Raw genomic sequence first — 27,788 nt, 5'->3', positions numbered from 1 at the left:
ATCGTACGCTTGATTTTCATGATTGATAGTACATTGTAGTCAATGCAATCAATTGTAGGAAAATGTTCTACGATCATTGCTAAGCTTTCTGTTACAGGCCCCTGGTCCCCGTAACACAAAGGTCGCTAACTAATCGCTAATTTGAAAGAGCAATTCTACTCTATTCATAGTAAGACTGTTGAGCAAAAATTCGCATGTAACAATATTCTTGATAGGTCATTTCATTTAACAGTCAATCGCTAACCTTTGTGTGGGCCTGGACAGTTATACAGCTCGGGAGTGTTTCATGAAAGGACTTGTCAGACACTTTATCCGAGTCCCATAGTAACATTGCTTCTTGGCCAATCAAAATCAAGGAAAGTTGTCAGATCAGGGGAGCGTTTCATGAAAGGACTTGTCGGACGTTTTATCCGACAAGTCCCATTTTATCCGACAGTTACCATAGTAACAGTACCTCTCAGCCAATCAACATCAGAGAAAGATGTCAGATCTGACAACTTGTCGGATGAAAATGTTGATGAAACACTCCCCTGGTATCATTCAAGTTGACATATAGCATTAAGATTAATTAATCATTCATATATACCCTGTAATCATTATTCTATTTCTCTCATCTTTTTCTCCTTCCTCCTAACTTCTCTCCTCTTATTCCTTTCCTTCCCTGACCACTTTTCATTACTCTCCAGAGCAAGTAGCTGCTATATCAGCTGGGTTTGCACTGCTCATACTGATCAGTGTAATCATTTGGGTGGCAGTTTGCATACGACTCCAGTAAGTGAACTTCTGATCAATCTAATTATTTGCTAATGTTAATATTGTTCTGCAGGGATCTACTTATAAGTTTGCTCTCTCTCCAAATGACTCGTATGTGCCTTATAATAAACCTCTTTGTTTACCCTTTTTTCAGGGTGATTAGATGAGAAACTGTAAAATTGTATCTCTGTAAGCAAAATATGCACTGATCGGAAAGTTAAATTTAAGCCATGCAACCATTCTTTCATTTCAGTCTGCATTTTCCAACTTTTACTGTCTCTTGCGCCATGGACATTTTTTCTGTCCTCCCCTATAATATGATCATCACTCCTTTGCTCTTGTATATTGGTATCGAGTAATCAATGCCCATGGTGTAGGTAGTATTTCCTATCAATTTGGGCAGCAAATAAAATTTGAAAGCCCTATTTACAGGAACATTTCCTTGATAGTGTTTTCTTTTTACTCTCATTCTAGAAAAGACATTAAAAAAAAGAAGGACCCCCTGTCGATGATCGCCACACCCTACGCCATCCAAGACCGTCCAGTGTTAGATCTTGAGATGCAGGAAACAAACCGAGCAAGGGGAGAGGATATTTATGTCTTATCGTAAAGACAACGAATATAGCACCTTTTCATTCATTAAAATACAATTTAATTTGTATCAATTTTATTTCCATTGTGAGAATATACACAAGATCTGTCTTGTCTAATACTATACTGTACATATGCAGTCAAAGTTGATTGCTCCAGATCTAAAGATCTGAGGTTGATCCTTATCTAAAAGAAATATCTTCTAAGCAAGCTTATATTACTACTATCATTATTATCAATATAGAAATCATAATAATCTTATTTTCCATTGTCATGTATTGTGGCGTCATAATGAGTAATTTCTAAATTGTTTAGTCACCAGTCTCCTCATTTTCATACCGACCAGGATGTGCATATAATTGTTTTGTGAAATTAAGCAAAACTTTATTAATTTTATTATTATTACGATTATCATTATTATTGCTACCAATATATTTATCTTTTATCATTATTTCATCAATGCCATAAGGTAGTTATTGCCAAACACGAATGAAGTGTTTGTTGAATACTGCATTCACACATACTAGTGATCTTCTAATTCATGGAAATTAATATTTACTCTGATACTATCTGGAATTCAGTTAGATAGCCATTTTCATTATATCCCTTTCTCTCTATGCCAATTAAATGATTTTTAATTTAATACTGTTGCATACTTTTATTTTTAAAATGTGTAAATTAGTAGAAGTGTAATTTACATGTATTGCCATTCCACTTACAGGTTGTCATGTCATTTTTATATATAATTGGAAATCAAGAAAAAATTATAGCAGCCAACTAGCTAGGAGATTAATTATGTAAATATATTTCTTTCTACATCTGCAGTTAAGGCGAATTTTTTTTTGTCTTTCAATATTCGCAATGCGCCTTAACACCCTCTACCTTCGACTTAACGTCTAAATGCGTATTATAACGGAATAAACCCATTCATAGACTTCGCCCTTACGTAGGATGTATGCATATATATATATATATACAGTGCGTCCCAAAAAAAACTATACACTTTTGAAATGGCTGCCAAATAAAAAATATAACATTTTGGGGAAAAAGACTTACATATATGGAAAGCCAATAAAGTCAACTTTCAATTGACACCAAAAACTTGGAAAACTTTTCATGCTTGAGCGAGCACTGCCCACTGAAACAAAGGGTATGAAAATTAGGGTGGGCTGGAATTAGCCTTCCAATTTATGTCAGTTTTTAAGAGGCAAATCCTTTCGAACTTGCAAAGTTAAGGGCGTTGTGATAAATTAATGATCAACCGTGACCAGTTTTGGTTGCTTATGCAAATTTTATAAATTATTAAATTGAACTTTAATGCATGAGTGAACACAAATTACACTTTGGGGTCAGCATTTCAACTTTATCATTTGGATCTCTTTTTGGGCAGCATTTCAACTTTATCATGTGGATCTCAGCAGTGTGTTCATGATGGGAGTCGGGAGAATAGGGGATGAGATAGGACTTAAGTGGGAGAAGTAGGTTGATGGAATAAGTGTCAACAGAACATTCAGCCCCCGCCCCCTCTCTCTTTCCCGCCCTCCCCTCCTGTTGAGAGACTGATGGCTATTGTCATGTACGCGTGAAGTCCAGAGCGGAATGTTGATTTAATGATTAATTCTGAATTGGGGCATCAACTTTTTCCTTTCAATCATTTCATCAACAATTTATCAGTAAATCAACTCATTCAATGTGCAATGTGATCAATCAAACATTCAGTTTTTTTTCAATAAATTATTTCATTAATCATCATAATCATTAAATTTCTTGGTAATAATTCAATAAAAAAGTGACCATCAGCCATCTATCACTTGGCAGCTTAGTTTTGAATAGGCTACAATCCAGGAAGTGAGACAGAGAGGGGGGGCTGGGAAATGGAGGTGGAGAGGGGAGGGTACATAATTATGACTTTTAATTTGTAAAAGGACAAAAAGAAGAGGAATGCCCTTTTAACCAAGTCTTAGCATATCTCGCCCTCTTGCTTGTAACAGGTACCATCACATTACTCTGACTCTCACGAACACACTTCTGAGGTCCACAAGATGAATAGATGAATATGCTACACTAAAATTTCAATTCCTGTTCACTCATGCATTAAATTTCAATTTAGTAACTCATGAAATTTGCCTAAGAAACCAAAACTTATCTCACTCATTAATTTAGCTTAGCAAGTTCGCAAGGACTAACCACTCAAACAAACTGTAAGGCTAATTCCTGCCCAGCCTAGCCGAGCTTAGTTTCCGAGGAGGAGAGAAGCGGGGGGGGCGGGGGTTGAGATTGAGGGAGGGGTTGCTAAATGTTATGTTGACCTTTATCCCATCAACGTACTTCACCCACCTAAGTCATATTACCCCCTCTTCTCCTGACTTTCATAAACACACTGTTTAGATCCACATGATAAAGACAAAATGCTGCACTAAAAATTGCAATTCACGATCACCCATGCATTAAATTTCAATGTAATAAATTCAATTTAGTAACGCATTAAATTTTCAAAAACAACAAACTGATCACAACTGATCTTTAATTCACCAAATAACCCTCAACTTTGCAAGTACCAAACAAAAAACCTGAAAGAAATTGGAAGGCTAATTCCGGCCCACCCTAATTTTCATACCCTTTGTTTCAGTGGGCAGTGCTCGCTCAAGCATAAATAGTTTTCCAACTTTTTGGTGTCACTTGAAAGTTGACGTTATTGGCTTTCCATATCTATGAGTTATTTCCCCCAAAGTGCTATATTTTTTATTTGGCAGCCATTTCAAAAGTGTATAGTTTTTTTTGGGACGCACTGTATATATATATATCTGATTTAATCTAAATGAATTGAAATATGATTACTTTATATGAAGAGTATTGCTTACAAAATTATCTACATCTTATAAAGTACTTTGGCAGAAGCAGTAGTAAATACACTTTTCTATTTCATTACGTTTGCAATGAGAACAAAGTTGTATCATTTACTTGTTTAAGTTTCCTACAAAGAATGAATGTATATACATTGTATTTTAAATTGATTCTATTTTCTTTTTACTTATCCTCTAATGTCTAACAGAAAATATGTTGGTAGAGATTTGAGAAAATAAAGAATTGAAGAATTAAAGAAATGAAATGTGAATATTTTTTTTCTAATGAAAAGATGCAAGGTTGTGAATGTATATAATGTAAATGGCTTGAATCATTGAATAACTTACCGAGCTGTAGGTCCATTGAAATTCTGGATACATGTGTGTTGTAAAACAATTTGTATCAATTTGCTGAGAAAGGAATTCTCGAATTTAAAAAAGAATCATGATACACACAGAACTATACTATTGGCAATGTACATTTTTTTTTTTTTTTACTATTATTTACAACAGTTACAAAAATAAGACAACATTCTCCATCATATGTGATAATACTGATTTCAAATAATAGACTTCTGCAGCTCATAATATAAAATACACTTATGGTGCATAACATTGAAGATTAAATCTATGCTACACTCCAGTATTCTTAGATTAACATGAAGAGGTTTCTGCACATATTCATACCAACAATGAAAATTTATTTTTCCCCATTCTGCATACATAATCAATTCACATCCTCAAATGTGACACATCTAATCTTACTCATTGCATGACAAAACACTGCTCATTTGTACTGAAACCTCTATTTTAGGACACTTTGAGTAATGGTCGGTGTAATCCGTCTATGATCTAAAGACATGACCTACATTATGGCGGGACTAGAGGAAGGGCTAAAAAGAAACTTGGCAGGCTACAGTTAAAAATGTTGTTATAATCGCAGATTTGCGGTCATTTTGCTTCACTGAAAATTTAATTTGGGTCTTCATCTAAATTGAAGGGGATTTCTGGACACATCTGATCAAGAATTTAAGAGGGAAATATTTACTACTTCCCTTTTCTTTTCAGGAAGTATCCATAGCAAGATTTTGTTTACGCCTATTCATACATGATTAATGAAGGCATAATCCAAAACCACCATCTCCGGTGCAAAGATACAAGACAAGATTTTAAACGATATTCTAAAAAAGGGATTTCATGCAACACACTGTGACTAGACCAAAGAACTGATTAGCCAAATATTGGCCCCATAAACATTTTACTTAGAAGGGTACTGCAGTATTAAAGTGGGGCTAGCAATAAATTACTTGCCTTTCCATTTCCACATTAAAGTCTCAAGGGGTGACATATCATATGATGGTGTGAGATATCATTCACTGGCGATGTAACAAACAAGTTGGGTAAAGTCATTTATTGTCACATCGTTCAATGTGCAGTCAAAGATTGTCATTCCCACAGAAGATTGGAATGTTGGTTGGTAGGCAGGATTGAAATGCTGAAAGAAATCACACCTTAACAGAGATGAACACCAGCCCCTTGTCCTCTTGCCCCTAAAGAAAAAAAGGAGATTGAGAAAAAATGGGATAAGCAATTGAGATTGATCAATGTGGAAATAAGCAAAGCTCTCATGCAAATAAGGTCAGGCCAGAGCAATTCCATGTATATCTGACCCACTCACTCTATGCAGGACCACAGTGAAATAATTCATCTCCACTCTGTGCTACATATGAAAACATGCATTACTCTAGAATTATCTTTGCTTATTTAGCCACCACTCCTTGAACATTGTTTTGGGGGCCTGATATGGGAAACCGAAAGGATTTTGAGATGTGCATGTATTGTTTTCGCAGTTTTACTACCAACTTTCCATGATTCAATTTGCCAGCCAGTTTCTTTGCACTTTTTTTCTTAATGCCAGCTTACCTAGCAAACTACAATAACTCTGGCCTATACAGCATCAGGAAGCCATGAGCTCTGTAATCACAAACTTCCCCCCCCCCCCATCCCTCCCTCCTTGATTTATCAAGTAGTTAAAAAAAAGAAAGGAGAAATGGGAAGGAAGATGGAAGAAGAGTATCAAACAAGAAATATGGGGAGCATTTTCATCAATGGACTTGTCAGACATTTTTTTATCCATAGAAAAAGTGCTTCTCAGCCAATCAAACTTAAGAAAAGATGTCGGATCAAACAACTTATCAGACAAAAGGTTGACGAAATGCTCCCCAGTTCTGTGTAACTCTATAATGCCCCTATTGTTCTATCAAAATAATGATGTCACCTTCAGATTTCCTGTATAAATTACGCTTATTTACCACGTATATCAAAAAATTTCCAAGGCTGATGCGTGCTTTTGTCACAGTGCGCCAAATTGACGCCTGTTGTCATGGTTAAGTACACTATTTCATTCACGAGTGGACTCATTAATTCAAAACAGTGGACTCGTAAATAAAAAGTGTAACCATGGCAACAGGCGTCAATTTGGCACACTGTGACTAAAGCGTGCATCAGCATGGGACATTTTACTATATGTGGTAAATAAGCATAATTTATACAGGAAATCTGCATAAACCATGGGTTCAACAGATGGTTTTAAAAACAACCTTTGTGGATTCGGTCCTATATATTTGAAGAGTACCAGTCATAAACACTAAGTAATGGCCACCAAGCATCAAATTTATAAATGTCAAAATTTAATTTTATGCTTCCTTTGTTGAAAATTACTTTTGTATATATCAAGCATTAGATGAAAATACTCACTTAATACACTACTGAAGAAAGAAACATAAGTCGCATTACTGGTGACGGCCTTGTATGTTGCTGGGCTTTTTCTTGTCGTAGAGACTGTGAAGGCTTTCCCAGCACTCACATCCCCAGGTCCAATAACATCAATCTGAATCAGATGATAGTCACGGGCACTGGAAATTAAGCAGAAACAATAGTCTAACAAATACTTTAAATGACTATAATACATTTTCAAAGGTAAATCGATCCTAATTCATGTTGCATGTTTATGATATGAATGCTATAAATCTATGACAAATTTTTCAATCTTCAATTAAATCATAGATTGCCATTTAAAAAGTTTTTGTGAGATAAGTCCAAATGATTACTGAGCATTGTGGTCCAGCAGATTAGTCTCCGGACTGTGAAACAGAGGGCCATGGATTTGAGACCTAACCATGACATAATTTCATTCAGCAAGCCCAGAATAGTACCTGATGAGCTGTGAAAGGTGGATTGGGAATACAATCATACACATGACATAGAGCTTGTTGTTCATGAAAGTGCATGTGCATGAGGTGACCAATAACTTTTATCAAATTTGTTGATAATTTATGACATTTTCATCTTGCTCAAAGCCTGGGATTCCTTATCGTTATTCATTCAAATGTATTTCCTATCTGTTGTAGTTAATATTGCTGACAGATATAAACCAAATATACAGCTGTTAGAGGCTTGGTGAAAATATGGTCCCCTCAGTTATGCGAATATGACCATTTTGATGCATTCAGGAACCATGGTTTCAACCATCTCCTCTAGCAGTCATATCTTACTTGGGATCTGAAGTGATACATCCTTGGACCTTCTCAAAACCAAGGTTATGTGCCATCATACATGCAGCAGCCATTGTGTTGACATTGTTAGGAGCAAGAGGACAGAGGTCTTTCACAGGACCTGATCAATAAAACAAATATGTTTATATTGAAAAATACAAAGAGAGCTCATACATCATATATTCATATTTCCCCTTTACCTTACCTCCCCCTTCTTTCCCTTTAATTACAAAACATGTGACCAGCCACCCCAAAGCCAACAATAAGTTGCTTGGAAATAGTAAATATCCAAAATGAAAATTTGGTTCTCAAAAAAGTTATAATTAGATAATCAAATTACCTGAAAGAGTAATTCTTCTTTATACTGCTGGGGTATGAGTAAATAAAAAAATAAAATAAAAATAGCACATCAATGATGTGCAGCTCATCCAGCATCTTGCAACGAAATCTAACACAATATTTAATTTCAGCCCAGTAAACACTGTAGTAAATTAAATTGGTGATATAAATTGAGGAAACAGAATTGAAATTGATGAAGAAATTACAGAGAAGCATTTTTTGTGATTTATGAATAAATTTCGTATAAATTAGCATAATTTTCTGGTCAAAATTTCACAATTCTGTGTAGAAGTTTTGTGAACCTCATGAAGCTCTTCCAGATGAAAGCAAAAAAATCAAATCGGTCAACAAATAAAGAAGGAGAATAATTTTGTGTGAATTTTTAAAAATGCGCATAAATTAGCATATTTAATGGGTTTCAAAATTCTGTGTAGAAATTTTGTATCCCCACCTAGAGCTATCATATAAAGCAAACAAAATTGAAATTGAATAAACAAATGAAGGAGAAAAATAATTTTTTGTGATTTATGAATAAATTTTGCAAAAATTAGCATAAATAATTTTCTAGTCAAAATGTCAAAATTCTGTGTGGAAGTTTGGTGACCCTCATGTAGCTCTACCAGATGGATGAAAAAAAAATCAAAATTGATCAACAAATTACAGAAGAAACATTTTTTGTGATTATGAATAAATTTTACATAAATTTGCATAAATAATTTTCAAACAAAATTTCAAAATTATGTGTACAAGTTTGGTGAACCTCATGCAGCTCTACCAGATGGAAGAAAAAAAAATCAAAATCGGTCAACAATTAAAGAGGCATATTCTGTGATTTATGAATAAATTTTGCATAAATTAGCATAAATAATTTTCTACAAAAAAAATTCACAATTCTGTGTAAAAGTTTGGTGAACCTCATGAAGCTCTACCAGAAGGAAGCAAAAAATCAAAATCGTTCAACAAATAAAGGAGAAGCATTTTTGTGAATTTTAAAAAATGTGTATAAATTAAAATTCGTTGTAGAAGTTTTGAATCCCCCACCTAGTGCTATCATATAAAGCAAACAGAATTGAAATTGGACTTGAAATGACGAAGAAAATGCATTTTGAAATTGTGGACAGACGACGAAAGGGTTATTGCCAATCAATTACAAATTATATCTCATTTTAAAAATCTATGTATTGGCACCTTGGACTATAAGATTCTAGACTTCAATACAAATTATGAACTTAAACAAGAAGCCATCATCTACAATGATTATTCCACTCACCATCATATAACACAGTTGGTTCTTGAACTGATTCATTGACTTCCTTTAGTGGACTTTCCAAACGGAATGCATCAGGATGCTTCGTCATCGTGATTTTCAGCCCCTGATAATAATAAAAAGCACAGCATTTATTATTTGCCATCTATCTATGAAACTGTTCTTATGCACAGACAACAAAACAGAAGAAATGTCATCATCTTATTTCCTGTTTGTCATAGTCTAGCAGAACTGTGTATTTCCAATGTTGTTCATGTGATGAACATTTAATATGTGGTCTCAGTTTGATTTATTGTGTAAGGTTCATGGTATTTTTTTTTCACGGAGTGTTGTTAGTTGTGCTGTGTATATTTCTGTTGTTAATGAAGATGTAAAAAAAATACCATTCAATTAGATTCAAGAAAGAATTGCCTTACACCTACACTAAACAACAAATTCTGAATAATGAACATATGATCTTTTCAACAGCCCATTCCCCATCCCACCCCCCTAAAAAAATCATAATTTACATCAAAGCTCTCATAATGGCATTATACATGGAGCAGATGTATCTGAATTTGGAAATTAAGATAACAGTATATGTTATAAATTAGAAGCCAATCATGAAAGAAAATAAATCAGTAAACACAGTAACAGATTCATTCTGAGAGCTAGGGTCTTTTTGCATTATTTTATTGTTTTTACTTTGGCCGCATGTATTTTCAATTTTGGTTTATGGGGATGTATGTCATAATTTAAACATACGTCCCCAACATAATAAACATCCTTCCTGTGTTTTAATGTTTCTTATGATGTAGAATTTGTGTAAATTGAGCAGTTTTATTTGTATTGAATGTATTTTTAGGTAAATGTATGGAAAGGGTTATGCAATTCGGCTTTCCAGCCGCTATTATTACACCCTTGTTGTAATAAACCGTTTTGAATAAATAAATAAATTTATGTATACATCATCTTCATGTTTGATTCCTGTTCTGATGGTCTCAGCAAAATAACATTCCTGCTTAACAGTAGAGAAGGGCTATAAGAGGAGTAAAGAAGCAGCTTGTGGTCCTGATTGATGTGACACCTTTAAAGAAAATCAGGTGAAAATGGAGCAGTGTGGGCAAAAAAACAATGAGGGAGAGTGGCTTAAAAAGTGGTGAGTCATTGCTTGTTGAGAATGGGAAAAGTTCAAATTTTCTTATTTTAAGGTGTATTGGGCTGATTCAGAGGTGTCTATTGGTATATTTATTAGCCTGATAGATCCATTGGCATTGTCAAAAATGTTTAAAATAATGTAAAAAGAATTGAAGGAAGGTCATTTTTGTTTGAAACCCTTTAAAGGAGAAGAGGCCATCATCATGCCCCCCCCCCTCATCAAATTTTGAAGTGGTATTGAACCCACTGCATTTCATTACTGGCCACTTCCTGAATTCTGTTTTGCGCATCAAAATCAAATGGAATTTGGTCGTACCATAACAGTATTATACAGTGCATCCCACAAAAAACGAAACTGAGATTTATCAATGATTCATCATAACTTAATCACAAATACAATAGACAAGTGACCTACCATTGTAAAGCTTAGAATCTCCTCTTTCATCTGAAATTACTTAGATTATTTCTCATTCACGCATTAGTGAGCAAAAACAATTTGAAGAAAGGATACCAAAACCTCATTTGGCGGGGGGTATCTGAATTTCGAAAGGAAAATCACATGCCTAAAAAGTTCAATATCTGCTCTTTTATTTGATACCTTTATCACAGATTCACTTATAATTCCCTCGAAACAATGCTTGTATTTCCATAATTTCATTAAATAAACGTGTTTTCAATGGTTTCCCACAGAAGCTATTGCACGGTTAACAAAAGACTTAACGCATGGCTGATCGTCAACAAAACGGAGTGTCGAGTGACTCGGAACGCTAGCCTGTAAAACCTCTTCATTTTATGAAATTACTAAAATTAATGCTTTATTTCAAATAACCAGAACTTTGTTATTTCTTGACCATTTTTTGTAATTGAGGTATCAAATTAAAGAGGAGATACTGTACTTTTTAAAAATGTGGTTTTCTTTTTTAAACCCAGATACAGCCCGCCAAGTGACTTTTTGGTATCCCCTCTTCAAATTGTTTTTGCTCACTCATGCGTGAATGAGAAATAATTTAAGTAATTTCAGATGAAAGAGGAGATTCTAAGTATTACAATGGTAGGTCACTTGTCTATTGTATTTGTGATTAAGTTATGATAAATCATCCATAAATCTCGGTTTCGTTTTTTGTGGGACGCACTGTATGACCTCATATACGTGCACATATGGGCTAAGATAGCAATTTTAATCATTCAGTGGCCTGGCTTGACATGCAGTGCTTTCAATTCAATCGTGAATTTGTTTTTAGGTAGGGGACATGATGGCATCTTAGCCTTTAGAGGGTTCAAACCAAACTTACCTCAATTCAATTTTTTAAAGAATATTTTGATCATTTTTGACAATGAAAATGAATTTATCAGGCTAGTTAACATAATAGACACGAGAATCAGCCAAATAGGTATTTAAGTAAGAAAATTCAGGCTTTTTCCAAATCAGTTCAGGACTTTTAGGCCATGCCCCCTCCCCCCTTTTTTTGGCCAGCACTGTCACATTTTCTCTCCATTTTCTTGAGAATGGCGACATATTGATCAAGACAACAATCTGCTTGAAATGAGATATGTAAAACTTGGTTTTGATATGTCACTCATTTAGGTCCAATTCTATGAACAGACATCTACCTGCAAGGTTCCTCTGTCAGCCATCTTTTGGATGTCATGCCCTCCCCATAATGCACCACTTGGAATGTAGAGGCCATTTTTAATGGCACCATTACGAAGTTTCTTCTCAACATGCAGATCTGCAAGGGCTGTGGGTGAACCAACCTAATACAAAGAAAATACAAAAAATTATGTGATTCCAAAAGCTATACAATAATTAAAAGTACAATGTTACAGTTGCTTCTTTTTTTTGACACCTCAACAAAAGTCAGAGCCACACGTTTAGTACACAAATATCCCACAAGCATGTTTTCATCATTAGTCCTCGCAAAAAAACCCAATAATAAATGCATGAGATCCACTTTATAACAGGAGTGCCACTAAAAGAAGCAGCACTAAGTAATGTTTTGGTGCCTAATAAGGGGTGCATAATACATTCTTGCCTTACTTGAACTGAAAATGAGTGGATTTTTTGTAACAAAATGTTGCAACAAGTATTTAATCGTATTGGGTACTGCACAAAGATAGTAGCATGTACCTGCTTGGCAGTAAGTAAACACCCCAGTTGCAGTTTTCTAAAATGCCAATTCTGTATTCTTTGTTGCTCTAAGCATTACATTCATAATCTCTGGAGACTTTTACAAAGAGCAATTTTGTGAATTTACGAAAAAACAAATCTTTAAGAGTAAGTTTTCATGCAGATAGAGCTTGGCAAACACTCTTTGATATTCATAATTTGTATTTTGCAATTTCACTGTATTTTTCATAATTCAAATATTAGGGAATGAAAAATTATGTTTCCCATGAAATTCTACAAATACTGTGCCCTTCCTGAAATCCCCCCCCCCCCCCTCTATTTTTCGTAATGCAGTAAACTGGGAACTCAAAGCACTGGAGACTATTAAACTCCACAGGCATATTATAATAGCCAGTTTCCAATAGTTTAATACAATTAATGCTATGAAAAAGTAAACCCCAAACCATTCCACATTAATTCTTAATCTAAACTCAAATAGAGACATGTTCCTGTACTACACTTATCAAAAAGAATCTGACAACAATATTTAAAAAGAAAATTAGCACACAGATGGTAATCTATGTGACAAACATTGAATGCAAATTTTCAAGGGATTTCCATTACACAACCATCATTATTTTTTACTATGACTTGCAAAATAATCACTTACAAAATAATCTGCACTTGCTACGAAATCTGCTCCATATTTTTCAGATATACATGGATGGGCAACTTCAATTATCAGGTCAGCATTTCTGTGAAAAAGATTACAGATCAAAGCATCACAGAACAGATGAGTAATGTTGCAGTAAGGCTAGAAATGTATACTGGATGGCCTATTCATATGTAAATTGCAGGAATTGACATTTAAAAGGGGGATTCTAATCAAAATGGAAATTTCTTTGAAAAGAAAAATCAGAACAGGGAGGCAAAAATTTGATAAAAATCTGACAAATAATTACAACTTTTTGCAAGTTACTAACGTCACTATATCATGGGATTTAAAATTGTGGTGTAGTGTAAGAGCTCACTAATATTTGCCTTAGTCGTAAAAACAAAATGGCTACAATGCCATCCTTTATTTCCAAAACTTTCCTCAGATTTCCCTCCTTCATTCAGTGTGCTATCAATGTGATACCATCCCATTGGAAAAGGTGCCTACAGAAGAAAAGCGCAAATTCCTGATAATTTCTATGTTATACATACATTGGGAAGTGGTTCCTACCACTTGTCATAAGCCTAATGTTGTGATTTCACTTTGTAAACATTTACTACCTATTCCTTTTTTTCAATTTCTTTCGCTTTTCTGGGGTTTTTTTTTTTTCATTTTATTACAAAAGTTGGATTTTATATTAAGAACTTCTAATTTTAACAGTCAAGAAAGAGAATTTTTAACATGCATGCATCAGGTCTGACAGGTCTGTGTATACTTTTGCTTGTTGAATGTTATGCACATAGACTATGTATGAAGCGATTGTGCTTGGGAGATTTATAGGCCTACCGTTTTAAAAATTCCCAACCCTACACTCCCTTTACAGACGATCAACTAGAAATTTGATGTGTCCAAAGGACACAGATGCCCCCACTTAACGCGATCAGAAATTCATTCAATATGATTGAACTCAATATCGTGCAGAAACCAATATGCATATATATAATGAACAAATGTAGACCTTTGACCTAAAGACTCACCCTTTCCATAATAATCTCTAAAGAAGATATGACAGTCAGGTCATTTGATGTGGTTAATCCCTCACTTCATTGTGTCATATGGAAATGTGGTCTTGCTGTCTCATCAATTTTTTCAATATAGCTACTTGCACCATGAGATATGAGCTGTGACCCTTGGCTCCGATTTCAAACTTAGCCTGTATTTTGGTGTCATCTACCCAGACACCAAACATTTTTAATATCTTGTGAATATATTCAAAGTTATCATGCGGAAACAATATATAATGAGCTGTGAGCTTTGATCTTTGTCCTGTGGACTCCGATTTCAAATTTAGCCTGTATTTTGGTGTAATCTACCTACACACCAAACATTTTTAATATCTGGTGAATATTTCCTAAGTTATCATGCGGAAACCAACTCGCTTATATAATGAGCTGTGACCTTTGACCTGCGGACTCCGAATTCAAACTTATCCTGTATTTTGGTGTCATCTACATGTACCTACACACCCAATTTTTTAAAAATCTATTGAATATTTCATAAGTTATCATGCAGAAATCAACTTGCATTTCTAATGAGCTGTGACCTTTGACCTGCGGACTCCAAATTCAAACTAAGCATGTATTTTGGTGTCATCTACCTACACACCAAAATTTTTTTTAATCCATTAAATATTTTTCGAGTTATTGCGCAGAACCAAGTGGGGGGACGGACGGAAAGAACGGACAGGGGCAACGCTTAATGCTCAATTCGGACCTCGTCCGCGGGGGGGAAAGGAATGACAGGAAAATGTCTTATAAAGGCTTTATTGAATTTACATTCTAAATATCACTTGGTATCAAGTAGCTGTATATTTCATAGCCAATGTAATCCAAAAATGATGCTAACATATTTAAAACTAATTGGAATTAGGGTAAAGTTGAGATACCTTGTAGCAAATTTACTTAAATCTTCCAGAACTAGGGAAGGTGGAACAATCCCATCCATGGCTGAAATAGACCGGTTCCACACAAACACAATCTCAAAATCATCTCTGTCCTTGATGTTATCAAATAGGTATTTACCTGAAAGTACCGGTAAACAAAAAATGAAATAGCAAATATTCAAAGTTTTTACACCACTCCTCAAGTTTGGAGTGTTTAATACAACTTACACAGATCAATGAATTTTCCCTCCAGCTCCCACAAATTAATTTTGTCACAGACAACAATGCTATGTTCTCGAAAGTTTAATTCTGCATAATTGCCAGGTATGTTGAATCACAAGACTTCACATTATCTGGTATTGAACTCTTGATAATAAACCAACTTTAAGTTGTATTAGTCAATTAAATCCAGACATCTTTGTTGCATTGCCACTGGGAGAATCTCCATAGCATTAGTGATCGCAAACGCGCAATATTCAAATGTCGAATAACTTTCTCATTATTTGTCTGATTTTTCTCAAACTTTCTTTGAACTTAATTATTAATTAATTTTTCTGTTTCCACACAAGCTCACTTGTTCCAAAGGTTTTATTCCCCTTTGGGTTTTTTTTCCAAAATTTTTCAAGCTCGACCAGGACCAAGAAAATACCATGGGGTGCATTCACCAGATGTTACTGGAATTAACATCATCACATTCGTTCAAGAAATAAGATTAATGATGTACTCATCTTTATTTTAAGATAACTACAAAACAATAATTTTGCACTGATGCGCCATTACATGTAATTCAGCTTGTGCTATTCGGATACACCTTGAAAACAAGTCTTGATTATAAGCCATCTACTGCTGATTATTACCTAACAACAAAATATAAATTTTCTTACCAATTTTGCCAAATCCAACGATTCCAATTCGTCTCCTTGATGCCATGGCAAGTTATTAATTCTTTTAAAATAAGGAAAGAAATCCAATGCAAAATGTAATACCATCAGGTCCATATTGTTGAAAGGAAATTAGTTAGCTTTTGCAAATACTGCAAGTGACTGATCAGTAACCATAGTCTATATAGCAAATACAGAACCTACTTTTCATTGCAAGAAATATAAAGGTGTTGGTCACTTAATATACAGGTCCAAGAGCACTATTAGTAAGGCACACTTACTGATAAGAATATGAGATACAAAAGCAAATCATTTTTTTTTATTTTACAAAAATTCAATTCATGTTTAAATAATCTTGAAGAAGTCCACCCAAACAAAAAGGTTTAAAATTCAACAAGCAGAACACTGAAAATTCATCAAAATGGGATATGTAAAATAATGAAATCACATAACATTGTTAAGTTTCTCTTGTTGCATGAAAGGGTCTTTCGTAGAGCCATTCTACGTAAGAACGAGATATCGCTCAACTGTTTCACAAAGCCGATTTGGGCGATACAAAGAATGGTCCTTGGAAAGACACCTCCAGACATGTCCTACGTAGGCATGATGTTCTTTGCACACCGCCCGCCACCGCCGGCATTGAGAGAAAATGCGTTTACGGCAAGCCACACTGACATATCACCTTTAAACATTTTTTGGGGTTGCACACTGATGCATTTTATCTGGGATGGCGCCAAGTTATTTTTTATATGGGGGCTAGTTTTCATCAATTTCAGGTCGTCTTTTTGCACGGCAAGACCAAAAACAGATGTCATTTTAACTTCTCCGGGCATTATGTCCGGGGTAATGCAGGCCCAAATATTTTTTTTTTTAATATGTTTTCTTTTATTCTCCGTCCTATCCCCACACCATTTCCATTAATTTTTATTTGAAATATCGAAATGGGCGGCACTATCTCTCTGACCCCTCATGCTTTAATAGATAATTAAACAACAAATTTCTTTAATTCCTTAAAAAGCTGTGTGCGCTATGAACGCCTAGCTTAGCCGGGTAATATAGGAGCGCCTTGAGCACCTAACAAGGTGGATATGTGCGCAATATAAATACCCTATATTATTATTATTATTAAAAGAAATGATGTAAGGTAAACTGAAACGTGTTTATAACCTTCAGCTAAAACAAAACACGATACAAAACTAAAATGTTAAACATGGTAAATTATTCATTTATTTTTATTTCATTTTCATTATAGGCCTAATTATTTTTTGCTGAGATTAATTTTAATCAATGAAAATTAATTGTCGGATTTGGGCTAACTAATTGAGATGTGAAACAGTGAAACAAAACAAAAAAGAGTCTGCATTAACAAAATAGCTAATTGAATTTAAGATACAGATTTGGCCTATAGCTTACGAATCCATCACAATTATTACAAATGAAGATAAGCTAGTTCATTAAAGAAAAGATTATGGAAAGTCCATATACGGAGAGGCGCATTTTAAATCGTAGGGTGGCCCCTTTCGGCCCCTATGTAATGTTATGAAGCAATAACGTAGTCTCTACTCCTCAACTTTGAAATGTTGAACATATATATTTCTTATATTCTTAAACTATATTCTTATATAAGCTTCCATAAATTAAGTGATCAACTTTAAAGATGACCAACGTTTATGATCATTGTAATATTTAGCATTATTTCTGTAAATAGTATTTTTTCATTGCGGATTGCACACCTTTTTCTATGTTTTAATTGTTATTTCAAAGCACTACTTTATCCACTTGGACATGTTTGCAGCAATTTTCATAGTTTCCTTGTCTTCGGTTACTCATCATGCAACTGAGGTATGTTTATACTCGAAACACTCACATTTGTATTTCTTGCGTTATATCTGACAAATAAAATAAATAAATTAGATTTTTCACAGGCAGCCTCTCATATTTTCCTTTTTAGTCTCATACAATCAGACACTGTTGATTTTGTTTACTCCATTCAAACCCTATTTTTACCTCAACAGATAACATATTAACGCATAATTTGCAAAATCATCATTATATATATGCATCAAAAATCAGTATATTGAACTAATAAAATGTCGAAATTACTTAGTTAAATCAATTTTTATGTCGGACAAGGGTCTCTTTCGTCGAAATATCAATGAAAGGTGTCTCCAAAAGGACATCGTGTTCTAAATAAGGGAAATAATGAAAATTTCGATTTTATCCAGTTATGTTTGTGAATCTTGAAAGTTTTTTCTCTTTTTACCTCTTAAAGTACGCTCCATACATCAATTCTACAATCAGTAATAAATAAAACATTATTTGATCCTCTTTTATTGAAATATATGACTTTATGAAAAGTCGTCAATCCGAAATAAAAGGTTCAGGTGATGATGAAGACTAAATATTTTCCCGATACTATCGATATCAAACGATGTCGCGGACTTGAAAGAAAAATTGCCTTCGTGAAACGGAAAGCGCTGATTTGTCGCCAATCTTCCTATCTCGGAAGAATGGTCCTAGGACGTTCCTACGTATCGCTCATCTCGTCATGCAACAGGCCCCTGGGGCCGATTGCACGAAAGGGTCTTTCCAAGGACCGTCTTTCGTGTCGCCCATCTTTTATGATGCGCTATAAGCGGGGTGTTTCTGAAATTTATGATAAACAAATAAAATTCGTAAGCTTGCTTTTAAATCAAATTTTATACAATTTCATGAGATATCATATCATTTTATAAAAAAATATTTTGTTTATTTTAACGGACAAATAAAATATATTTGCAGATAATTTATTTGAAATGCGTTTCACATGGCGTATCATAAAAGATGGGCGACACAAAAGACGGTCCTTGGAAAGACCCTTTCGTGCAATCGGCCCCTGGGCTCCCGGCCGCTGCGAGGGCGGGAGCTCCCTGGGTTAGGTCTAGCCTAGACAGCTGGCAGCCGTCTGTTTCGAGGAGTTTTTTAACATTTTTTAAATTTTATTTCTCCTCATACACAGACGGCTCGCTAGCGTGCAGCCACCATTAGGGGACTTGCAATGCAAAATCCCCCCGTCTGGGCTCTTCAATTCTTGTCTTTAATGAATAAAGTTTTTGAAAATTAACGCGACCAAAATGCAAATTAATATTCCCTCTTGGCATTAATTGCCAAAAAACTGAGAAAAATCAAGTTAAAAGGAACAAAAACAGTGACTTACCTCAGCTGTCGCGTAAATTCACTTCCCCGTTTTATCCAATCTTAAGTACATAAACATATGGCCATTGAGTCCCCTGTACAGATCGCGCTAGAACTTCGGTCTCTGTATTTGGTGAGTGAAGCCAACTGAGTTCAGCTGAACAACCAACATAACAGAGACCGAAGCTTTTGGTCTAGGTCTAGCCCTGACTAGGTTCGGCGCCGTGGCACTACTTTCTCCTCAGTCCCACATGTACATTTATACGGTACTGACTATCCTGGTGAAATAAATTTTAAGAATTTTCAGTAAATGCAAGGTATCATATGATTAAATGTCATCAAATGCCTGAGGAATATTATGAAACGATTGAAAAATTAAGATATATTTGTCTGTTTTACCTATTCTTCGGATTTTTCTCTCTGAATCGGAAGCTCACAATGGCCCATACGTGTGGGTAAATCGGGATCATCCGGACTGAATGCAATGCGCGTACCGCGACTGGTACTGAAATAAGCAATAATTATTTTATTGCTCAGTGTTTTAGAAGTAGGGAATGTGTGGCCAATTTGGAAAAATGGTAACGCAGTTCAGCGATCTGCATTATGTAACTGTATGCAAAGGAATAGGAGCGCAGTACTAACCATAGACATATACTAATAACGCAAACTAGTAATATATCTCTATGGTACTAACATACAGTAGTCTGCAGGCACATACCCTGATTGGAACGTTGATCAACAAGTGTGCCTCCACGCAAAGACTAGCACATACAAAACTGCAGCCTTCCAGTACAGGCACGAGTAGGCTGCACATTCAGACCCTTAACTCGAGTGTGAGGGTTTGCCCAGCAGACTAAACATACAGTGCGTCCCGCAGAATAAAAGAAACCGAAAATCGCAAATTAAATGATTTATCATAACTTAATAAGAAATAGAACATATAAATTACCTATTACCGTAAAGCTTATACGGTTTAATAGGATCTGATTTAAAAAAAAATCAAATATGCATATGGAAAACTAGCGGACAGAAGGTCCTCGCTGCACGCGCGCACCCTTATAACACGCAGAATTCCCTTGCATTATACCCTTTTTTCACAAACAAATGTGTATCAAGGACAAGCGTTGATTCAGATAGAATTTCCGCCCCCCTGAAATGAATGGTAACAACTTCTTCTATCAGATGACCATAATTTTTTTTACATTCAATTGGTGGGAAATATGGCACTTTATTACATTAAAATCACTAGAAACCATCCATAGTCAGGAATATGTATTGGGATAATGGGTTTGGGGGACATTTTTATAGTACCCGGGTGGATTATTTCCGTCGTCACATCGGTGGGTGGTGGTATCATGAATTTCCGCCCAGATTACAATAAAGGGCACATTGTAAGGCAAATACTCATGAAAGAACCACGGAGATTGGTTAATAAGGAAATAGGGCACTTTTATCATCAAATCAGAGGAGATTTTCTTTGTGATAGTGATGTCCGAAGAGCAAACCTACACTCGTGACGGGTCCATTATGTATACGAGGGGTGCATCCTAGCTTACCACTGCATAGCTAAGTCTGAAAATTAAGTTTTGCTTATTTCTTTCATTGTATAATGATGTTTTAATGTTCAAAGAACGATAATTCATGAAAATTGACCCAAAATATTGCGAATCAACGCTGAAACATTATCTGTGTATACATTTTATCCCTCTGTAATACTATTTCCCCCATAAAGCCGCAATGGAACATTCCGCACCACTAGTCATACGATGATCGCGAGGTCTGCAAACGTCGTCTGCTATGTTTTTACATGTCCGGTACACTGCATACAAGTTTTCGATATGATTCATCTCTCACGCATATAGTTTCGAAGTGAAAAAAATAAGTTATACAGTGTGTCCCAGAAAAAAACAACAGAGAACTGCCAACGATTTATCATAACTTAATAATATATAATAAACATACGGACCTATTACCGTAAAGCTTAACGGTTAGAATCTGATAAAAAAATTGAAAATCAATGAATGGCATCACTCACGCATTCTAGAAAATTAATTCTGTCAATAATTGGCGGGCAGTTTATGAGTTTCAAAAAGACCCGGGCAAAAAGAAAAACACACGTCTAAAAGTTTCATCATCTGCTCTTGAATTTGATATATCAATTACAGAAAATTAGCAAAACTGAATACCGAGATATTGTTTGAATTCATTCCAAGAGCTATCATCATCGGATGTGGCATTAAAGGAGTACTCCGGGAATATCTATATTCAAATAGGCCCTAAAGAGAATAACATTCACAGAGCAAAAAGCTGGAGATTTCATCAAAATCTGATAACAAATATCGAAGTTATTGAATTTTTAATTTTAGCAATAAGATGTGAAAACAGTTCATATGCACATCCCCACTTTCCCTTTTTCTTAATTATTACATGAAATTACAATTGTTTCATTATTATTTTTTTTAAGCAGGTATTTCTGCATTTTTATTAATAAATCAAAATTACAAATTCATAACAATGATATAACATCAAACATACATAATGATCAAATTACAAAGGTGACAATTGTATAGTAGTTAAGTAGATATAGACATAATTTATGTAAACAATAACAAATAAATTTAAATGCAGAGGCCAGCTATCGTAAGCTGAAAGCTTGAAATAATAGCAGCCAGGGGAAAAGAAAAGGCTACATGAAAACCATAATAGAAATACCGGGTCTTTATTATTTAAAAGTGATGTCACTTATATTGCTTAAAATATAATAAAAGGAAAGGGGGAGAAAAGGGGGCAAGATGAAGTGTGTGCAAGTGAGTGCGTGCGCAGGTGAGAATTCATAAGTATTTTGATTAATTAAAGGTACCTTTTTAGTAGTGAAGCTTTAAATGATATAAGAGATGCAGCTTGTTTGATATCATTCGGTAGGTTGTTCCAAACATCTGGGCCGTGATGCCGTATTGTTTTATGAGCAATTATTAGTTTTGGATTTGTTAAATGAAAGTCAGGTGAATGTCGAGTAGAATGAATGTTTCTATTATAGACAAAAATATTTCGGAAGGGTGTTGGTAACTTGGTATAGTGTCGGTGGAAAATTTGTACATAAAAATAGCAGTTTGATAAGTGTGAATATCGTAGATCTTCAATGTTTTAAAATCATGAAATAGGATCAGTATGAGCGAGATAATGGGAGTGATGACAAATGCGAAGTGCTTTCTCTTGAAGGCGCAATATTGAATCGATTTTGAATTTGTTATTATTTCCCCATACAATATTACAGTAAGATATATCCGATAAGATAAATGAATTATAAAGCATAAGTAACGATCTTTGAGAGATATAATATTTTAATTTATACAAAATGCCTATGCCTCTTCCTACCATCATGCTTATATTACGAATGTGACTACTCATCGATCACTACACCTAAAAATTTAGTTTCTTGTTTTTCATTAATGGGTATATCATTGATATAAATATTATCACGAAATATATGTTTAGAATTAATGTGTTTGCAGTACATGAAATTTGTTTTATCTATGTTAAGTGAAAGTTTATTTGATTTAAACCATATTGATAATTTCTTTAATTCTTGATTGAGAGTTGCAACAAGTATGTTTAAGTTGTGGTGTGAATAAAATAAGATATTTGATAAAATAGAATATAATATTTGATACATGTTTGAGTAATAGGCCTATATGTCTCCCGTATAAAAAATAATAAGTTGCAGCAATTAATGCACTCTATCAGCTGTAAATCCAATTTTTTCACTTCTCGGAGGAAAAAAAATGAATAAACCTAATTCCATATAATAAGATATAAAAGAACAAGTGGGGATGTGACATCATTTATTTGCTCGTTGAATAATTCATGAAGACATGCCTATAAAGAACTATTTCACCAGAATAATGCAAAACTTTAAAATGTCATATTAATATGCAACTTTGTTATTTTCAGTGTTTTGTTTGTCTGATTTTGCTTTATCCCTTGAAATCATATTATTTTTAGCCTGGACAGTGGCGTAGCTAAGATTTTTTTCCTGGGACTTTCACCAATATGGGGTGGGCCCGAAATTATCTTCACCTATATATCTGCCTATATATTTCCCCGATCGGTCACTTCTTTGCTTTATTCTTATAAATCAACATAAATATGAAATAATCTCATAAGCCCTATATAAAAATTGCGAGCGATTTTTTTTTATTTAATGTATTTTGTCCTGAAAATTTAACATTCTTTGCGATGTTTGTGATCCTGAACAAGATGCGTATGTAACTATATATAATTACTGCAAACGCCAAGCGCGAGCAGAAATTTTTAATAAATGTTCTGGCATGATCGAAAAGGGACCTGTTAGGACTGTTTATAGTTACACACGAAGAAGGTATATATTACAATAGTGGGAGCGCGAAGCGCGAGCTAAACATTTTTTACATTCCGACCTAAAAATGGTAATTCTAAGCAATTTTTTAAATGTTAAATGGGATAGATATAATAATAATAATAATATAGGGTATTTATATTGCGCACATATCCACCTTGTTAGGTGCTCAAGGCGCTCCTATATTACCCGGCTAAGCTAGGCGTTCATAGCGCACACAGCTTTTTAAGAAATTACTTCCTACCGGTACCCATTTACCTCACCTGGGTTGAGTGCAGCACACTGTGGATCAGTTTCTTGCTGAAGGAAATTACGCCATGGCTGGGATTCGAACCCACGACCCTCTGTTTCAAAGTCCGAAGACTAATCCACTGGGCCACAACGCTCCACATATGTAACTAAACAATTGATGCGAGCGCGAAGCGCGAGCGGAAGAAAATTTTAGACCTACTAAAAGTGGGACACTCTGTTCATATTTTGTAAATCATGAATAGGATATGGTTAATTGGATATCATTTATAATGCGATCGTGAAGCACGAGCAGAAAATTATTGATATTCTGATCTGAAACTGAATAATTCAAACACATTTTAAATAAAGAACATGCAGCAACATGCATGCGAATGTTTTAGATTCAGACCTAGAATCTGGGCATTCTAAATACATTTTTTAAATCATGAAGATCAATAATGCAAGCGCGAGCTGAAAAACATTTGATATTCCGATCTGAAAAGGGTAGATGTAAACACTATTTCAAGCACTGTGGAGGAAATTTTGTGAAGTGGATGTAGATCACACTTAATGAATGATGCGAGCGCGTTGTAGTTTAGTGATTTTTTTCTATCGTTATTATTGAAGTCTTTGTAAAATTATTATGTTATAGGGTCAGCTAATCACAAGGCTTGTTCTTTTCTTGCTGTCCCTCTCATATTCAGTCCAATGTTTATTTCTATTGGATGTTTTCTATTCTGTGAATACGATACTTTGTATATGTAGTGTTTTTGTATGGATTTTTCTGAGCAAATAAATTGAAATTGAATTGAAATTGATATTTTTTCTTATTATTTTAACAAAGGACCGGGACATTATAAGGACATTTGTCATCATATGAAAATGATGATTATCTTCCTATTATTCCTAAGCTTTTCGATATTCCATTCTTAAAAGACCCGATAAAGGAACTCATGAAAATGTTATTTTCTTATTTGTTAATCTAATATGCCCTAATATGCGTAATGACAGCGTGGAAGTTGTTGTTTTTTAGGCTTGAAAACTGTAAATTTTAAGCATTTTGTAATTATGAATACGTATTACAATGGTTAATTCATTTTTAAAAGTTAATGCGAGCTGAATTTTTTAAATAAAATTTGATGAAAAGGGGAACATGTTTAGTTGTAGAATTAATATAGAGTACTCACCAATCAACATGCGAACGCGTACTAGCGCTAACTTATAGTCCTATGTTTTGACAATCACATTTGAATATGGATATATTGATAACTTTATGGCCACACGAAGACGATAGGAACTTGGCAAATCAAATAATGCGACCACAAAACGGACATTTTACAGAGCACTTAAATTTGTAAGTGAAAAAAAAATGATGAAAGTTCGATGTCCGAGCTGAAATATGTTTTGTGTATTGACTTCAAAACTTGATATTTTAAGCTCCATATCAGCCGATTGCCTAAGATATGAATCTCATCGAACAGGCAATCCGAGCGCGATGCGCGAGCGAAATTTTTGTACACAACATGAAAGATTCCCCTCACAATATTTTATTCACTCGTCTTCCTCCTCTTCTTTTTTCTTCTTTCTTTCCCCTTCTTTTCTTCTTTCTCCCTTTTTCCCCTTTTTTTTGCACTGCTAATTTTTTTCAGGGGGGCACCTGCATGGGGGCACACGAAAATCTCAGGGGGGCACGTGCCCCCAGCCCCCCCCCCCCCCCCCGTACCTACGCCACTGAGCCTGGACTCTTATTGGGAACCATGCAGGTACAGTATATAATAACTGTACGTATTACGCCACTTTGTGGGAAAACCTATATATGAGTTCGCGGCAGCATACCGGAACAGAAAAAATATGGCGCGTATGTGAATGAAGTATCTATAGGCTTATAAAGAGTGCCTTATTGTTCACAGATGACTTCGTAGTTTCCTTAAAGCAAAAGCTTTAAGGGAATTAATGAAGATAAAATTATAGGATATTAGTCATAATTTATGTGATACTTGTGAAAGAAATAATGCCGTGGGTGAGTAGTTTTCTCATATATGCCGAACAAGGCCCCGTAGCACAAAGATTAGTGATTAATTATTGTTCTTTCATAATTAGCTATCCTTCGCTAATCTTTCGAGTGTTTATGCGCAGCTTTGTGAAATTAGCCAATAACTTCATATAACGCTATAACTTTCTTATGTCTACCAAGATCCGAATTTGCAGCGCCAGGCCTATGCGGATATTCGATTTTCTCTTTTCATATTTTTTGCTAGGGTGGACATGTCCTTTAACCTACAGTTAAGAAAGATAAATCAGACATATATATATTTACAAAAATATGATATTGCATTCTCTCCCGGGAGGGGGGGGGGGGGCAGTCATATGTATTACTGTACACATGCGTGACCAAATTATTTCCAAACATCCCCTAAACGAGTTTTTTTTTTCTGTGTGCATAACCCCCTAAACAAGTTTTTCGCGAGCTTCATTTACACATTTTGGCCCCTAAACAAGTCATCGCCAGAATATGACCCCTAAACAAGTTTTGTCTTCTTGCTAACAATATATCTTAATATAGACATGGGTATTGCATACTCCCCCCATGCAGTGCAGCCTTATATAGGGTTAAAATACCACAATCGGGAAGAACCTGAACACTTTTCAGAAACGGGGAGGAAAAAGCCCACGGGGAAAAAACATAATAATAATAATAATAATAGCGGTATATTTACCCAGGGTAGCCGCTTCAGTTCCGAAAACTGTTCTCCCAGCGGGCCCTGCTATTACATACCCTAAACACGTTTGGCTAGTCTTAGAAAAAATAAGCTTTGGAAAAAAAATACCCTAAATACGTTTGACCCCGCGATTGACCATTGACCAATCTTTCAAAACCACCCTTATTTTTGAAAATCGGTGTTTTCGATACCCTTAAAGGTCAAGTCCACCTCAGAAAAATGTTGATTTGAATCAATAGAGAAAATTCAGACAAGCACAATGCTGAAAATTTCATCAAAATCGGATGTAAAATAAGAAAGTTATGACATTTCAAAGTTTCGCTTATTTTTAACAAAATAGTTATATGAACGAGCCAGTTACATCCAAATGAGAGAGTCGATGATGTCACTCACTCACTATTTCTTTTGTTTTTTATTGTTTGAATTATACAATATTTCAATTTTTACGAATTTGATAATTAGGACCTCCTTGCCTGAAGCACACATGCAAAATGTTAAAATAATGGAATTCCACGTGTTCAGGGAGGAATGAAACTTCATTTCACATGACAATGACGAGAAAATAAAAATATTTCATATTTCATATTATAAAATACAAAAGAAATAGTGAGCAGGTGAGTGAGTGATGTCATCAGTTCCCTCATTTGCATACCGACTGAGATGTGCATATAACTGTTTTGTGAAATGAAGCGAAACTTTAAAATGTCATAACTTTCTTATTTTACATCCGATTTTGATGAAATTTTCAGTGTTATGCTTGTTGAATTTTTCTCTTTTTATTCAAATCAAGTTTTTGTTGGGGTGGACTTGTCCTTTAACGAGTGCACGCGCAACCTGCGTCCATAACTGAAAAACACCCCTTTCAACGCGTTTTTTGGTCACGAATGTATATTTGACTCCCCCCCCCCCCCCCCCCCTCCAGGGCATTTTCTCCCTGAGGGAGCAAATTAATGCATCAGGGAGAGAATGCAATATCATATTTTGTAAATATATGTCTTACAAAATTCGTATTCCGATATTGCTACTTCAAATAGGTTATATTACCCCTTAATGGTGTTCATTCTGAACCATGAACGTCATCCAGTGACACACAGATTTGTTATTATTATTCATCACTATAATTTATTTTTTCTTGGGAGGATAAAGATAATATAGTAAATTGCAACTTGTGATCGTAGAATGAATGTCTTACCATTAAAAAATGGTTTCAAACTTCAGC

General features: G+C 34.8%; 2 protein-coding genes across 5 annotated transcripts in view; one reads left to right on the top strand and one right to left on the bottom strand.

Annotated features, from left to right (window-relative positions):
* The window catches only part of LOC129253683 (fibropellin-1-like), a 28,852-nt gene extending 26,868 nt beyond the window's left edge, over positions 1–1,984 (top strand). The window contains exons 27-28 of the mRNA XM_064107162.1: positions 687–771; positions 1,228–1,984. Of these exons, the coding sequence (XP_063963232.1) occupies positions 687–771; positions 1,228–1,363 (221 nt within the window). The 3' untranslated portion in view covers positions 1,364–1,984. The remainder of the gene's footprint in view (positions 1–686; positions 772–1,227) is intronic.
* A 1,803-nt stretch (positions 1,985–3,787) lies between these two features.
* On the bottom strand, positions 3,788–20,329 carry LOC129255016 (aspartate dehydrogenase domain-containing protein-like). Of its 4 annotated transcripts, none has more exons than XM_064107183.1 (10): positions 20,193–20,328; positions 19,643–19,748; positions 16,073–16,133; positions 15,192–15,327; positions 13,262–13,346; positions 12,096–12,239; positions 9,351–9,453; positions 7,742–7,862; positions 6,945–7,102; positions 3,788–5,737 (listed from the first exon to the last, which is right to left on the bottom strand). In XM_064107183.1, the coding sequence occupies exons 3-10, from the start codon at positions 16,116–16,118 to the stop codon at positions 5,700–5,702; spliced, it is 831 nt and encodes a 276-aa protein (XP_063963253.1). In that variant the 5' UTR covers positions 16,119–16,133; positions 19,643–19,748; positions 20,193–20,328; the 3' UTR covers positions 3,788–5,699. The 4 variants fall into 4 exon arrangements, with proteins under 4 accessions (XP_063963253.1, XP_063963246.1, XP_063963255.1 ...); XM_064107176.1 differs by having other exon boundaries at positions 19,643–19,852; positions 20,193–20,319; XM_064107185.1 differs by lacking the exon at positions 19,643–19,748 and having other exon boundaries at positions 4,656–5,737; positions 19,962–20,329.
* Between the last annotated feature and the right edge of the window lie 7,459 nt (positions 20,330–27,788).

Source organism: Lytechinus pictus, chromosome 2 (genome assembly GCF_037042905.1).
Source record: "Lytechinus pictus isolate F3 Inbred chromosome 2, Lp3.0, whole genome shotgun sequence".
NCBI lineage: Eukaryota > Metazoa > Echinodermata > Echinoidea > Temnopleuroida > Toxopneustidae > Lytechinus > Lytechinus pictus.
The sequence above is the reverse complement of the archived record's forward strand: the minus strand, read 5'-3'. Positions and strand labels throughout refer to the sequence as shown.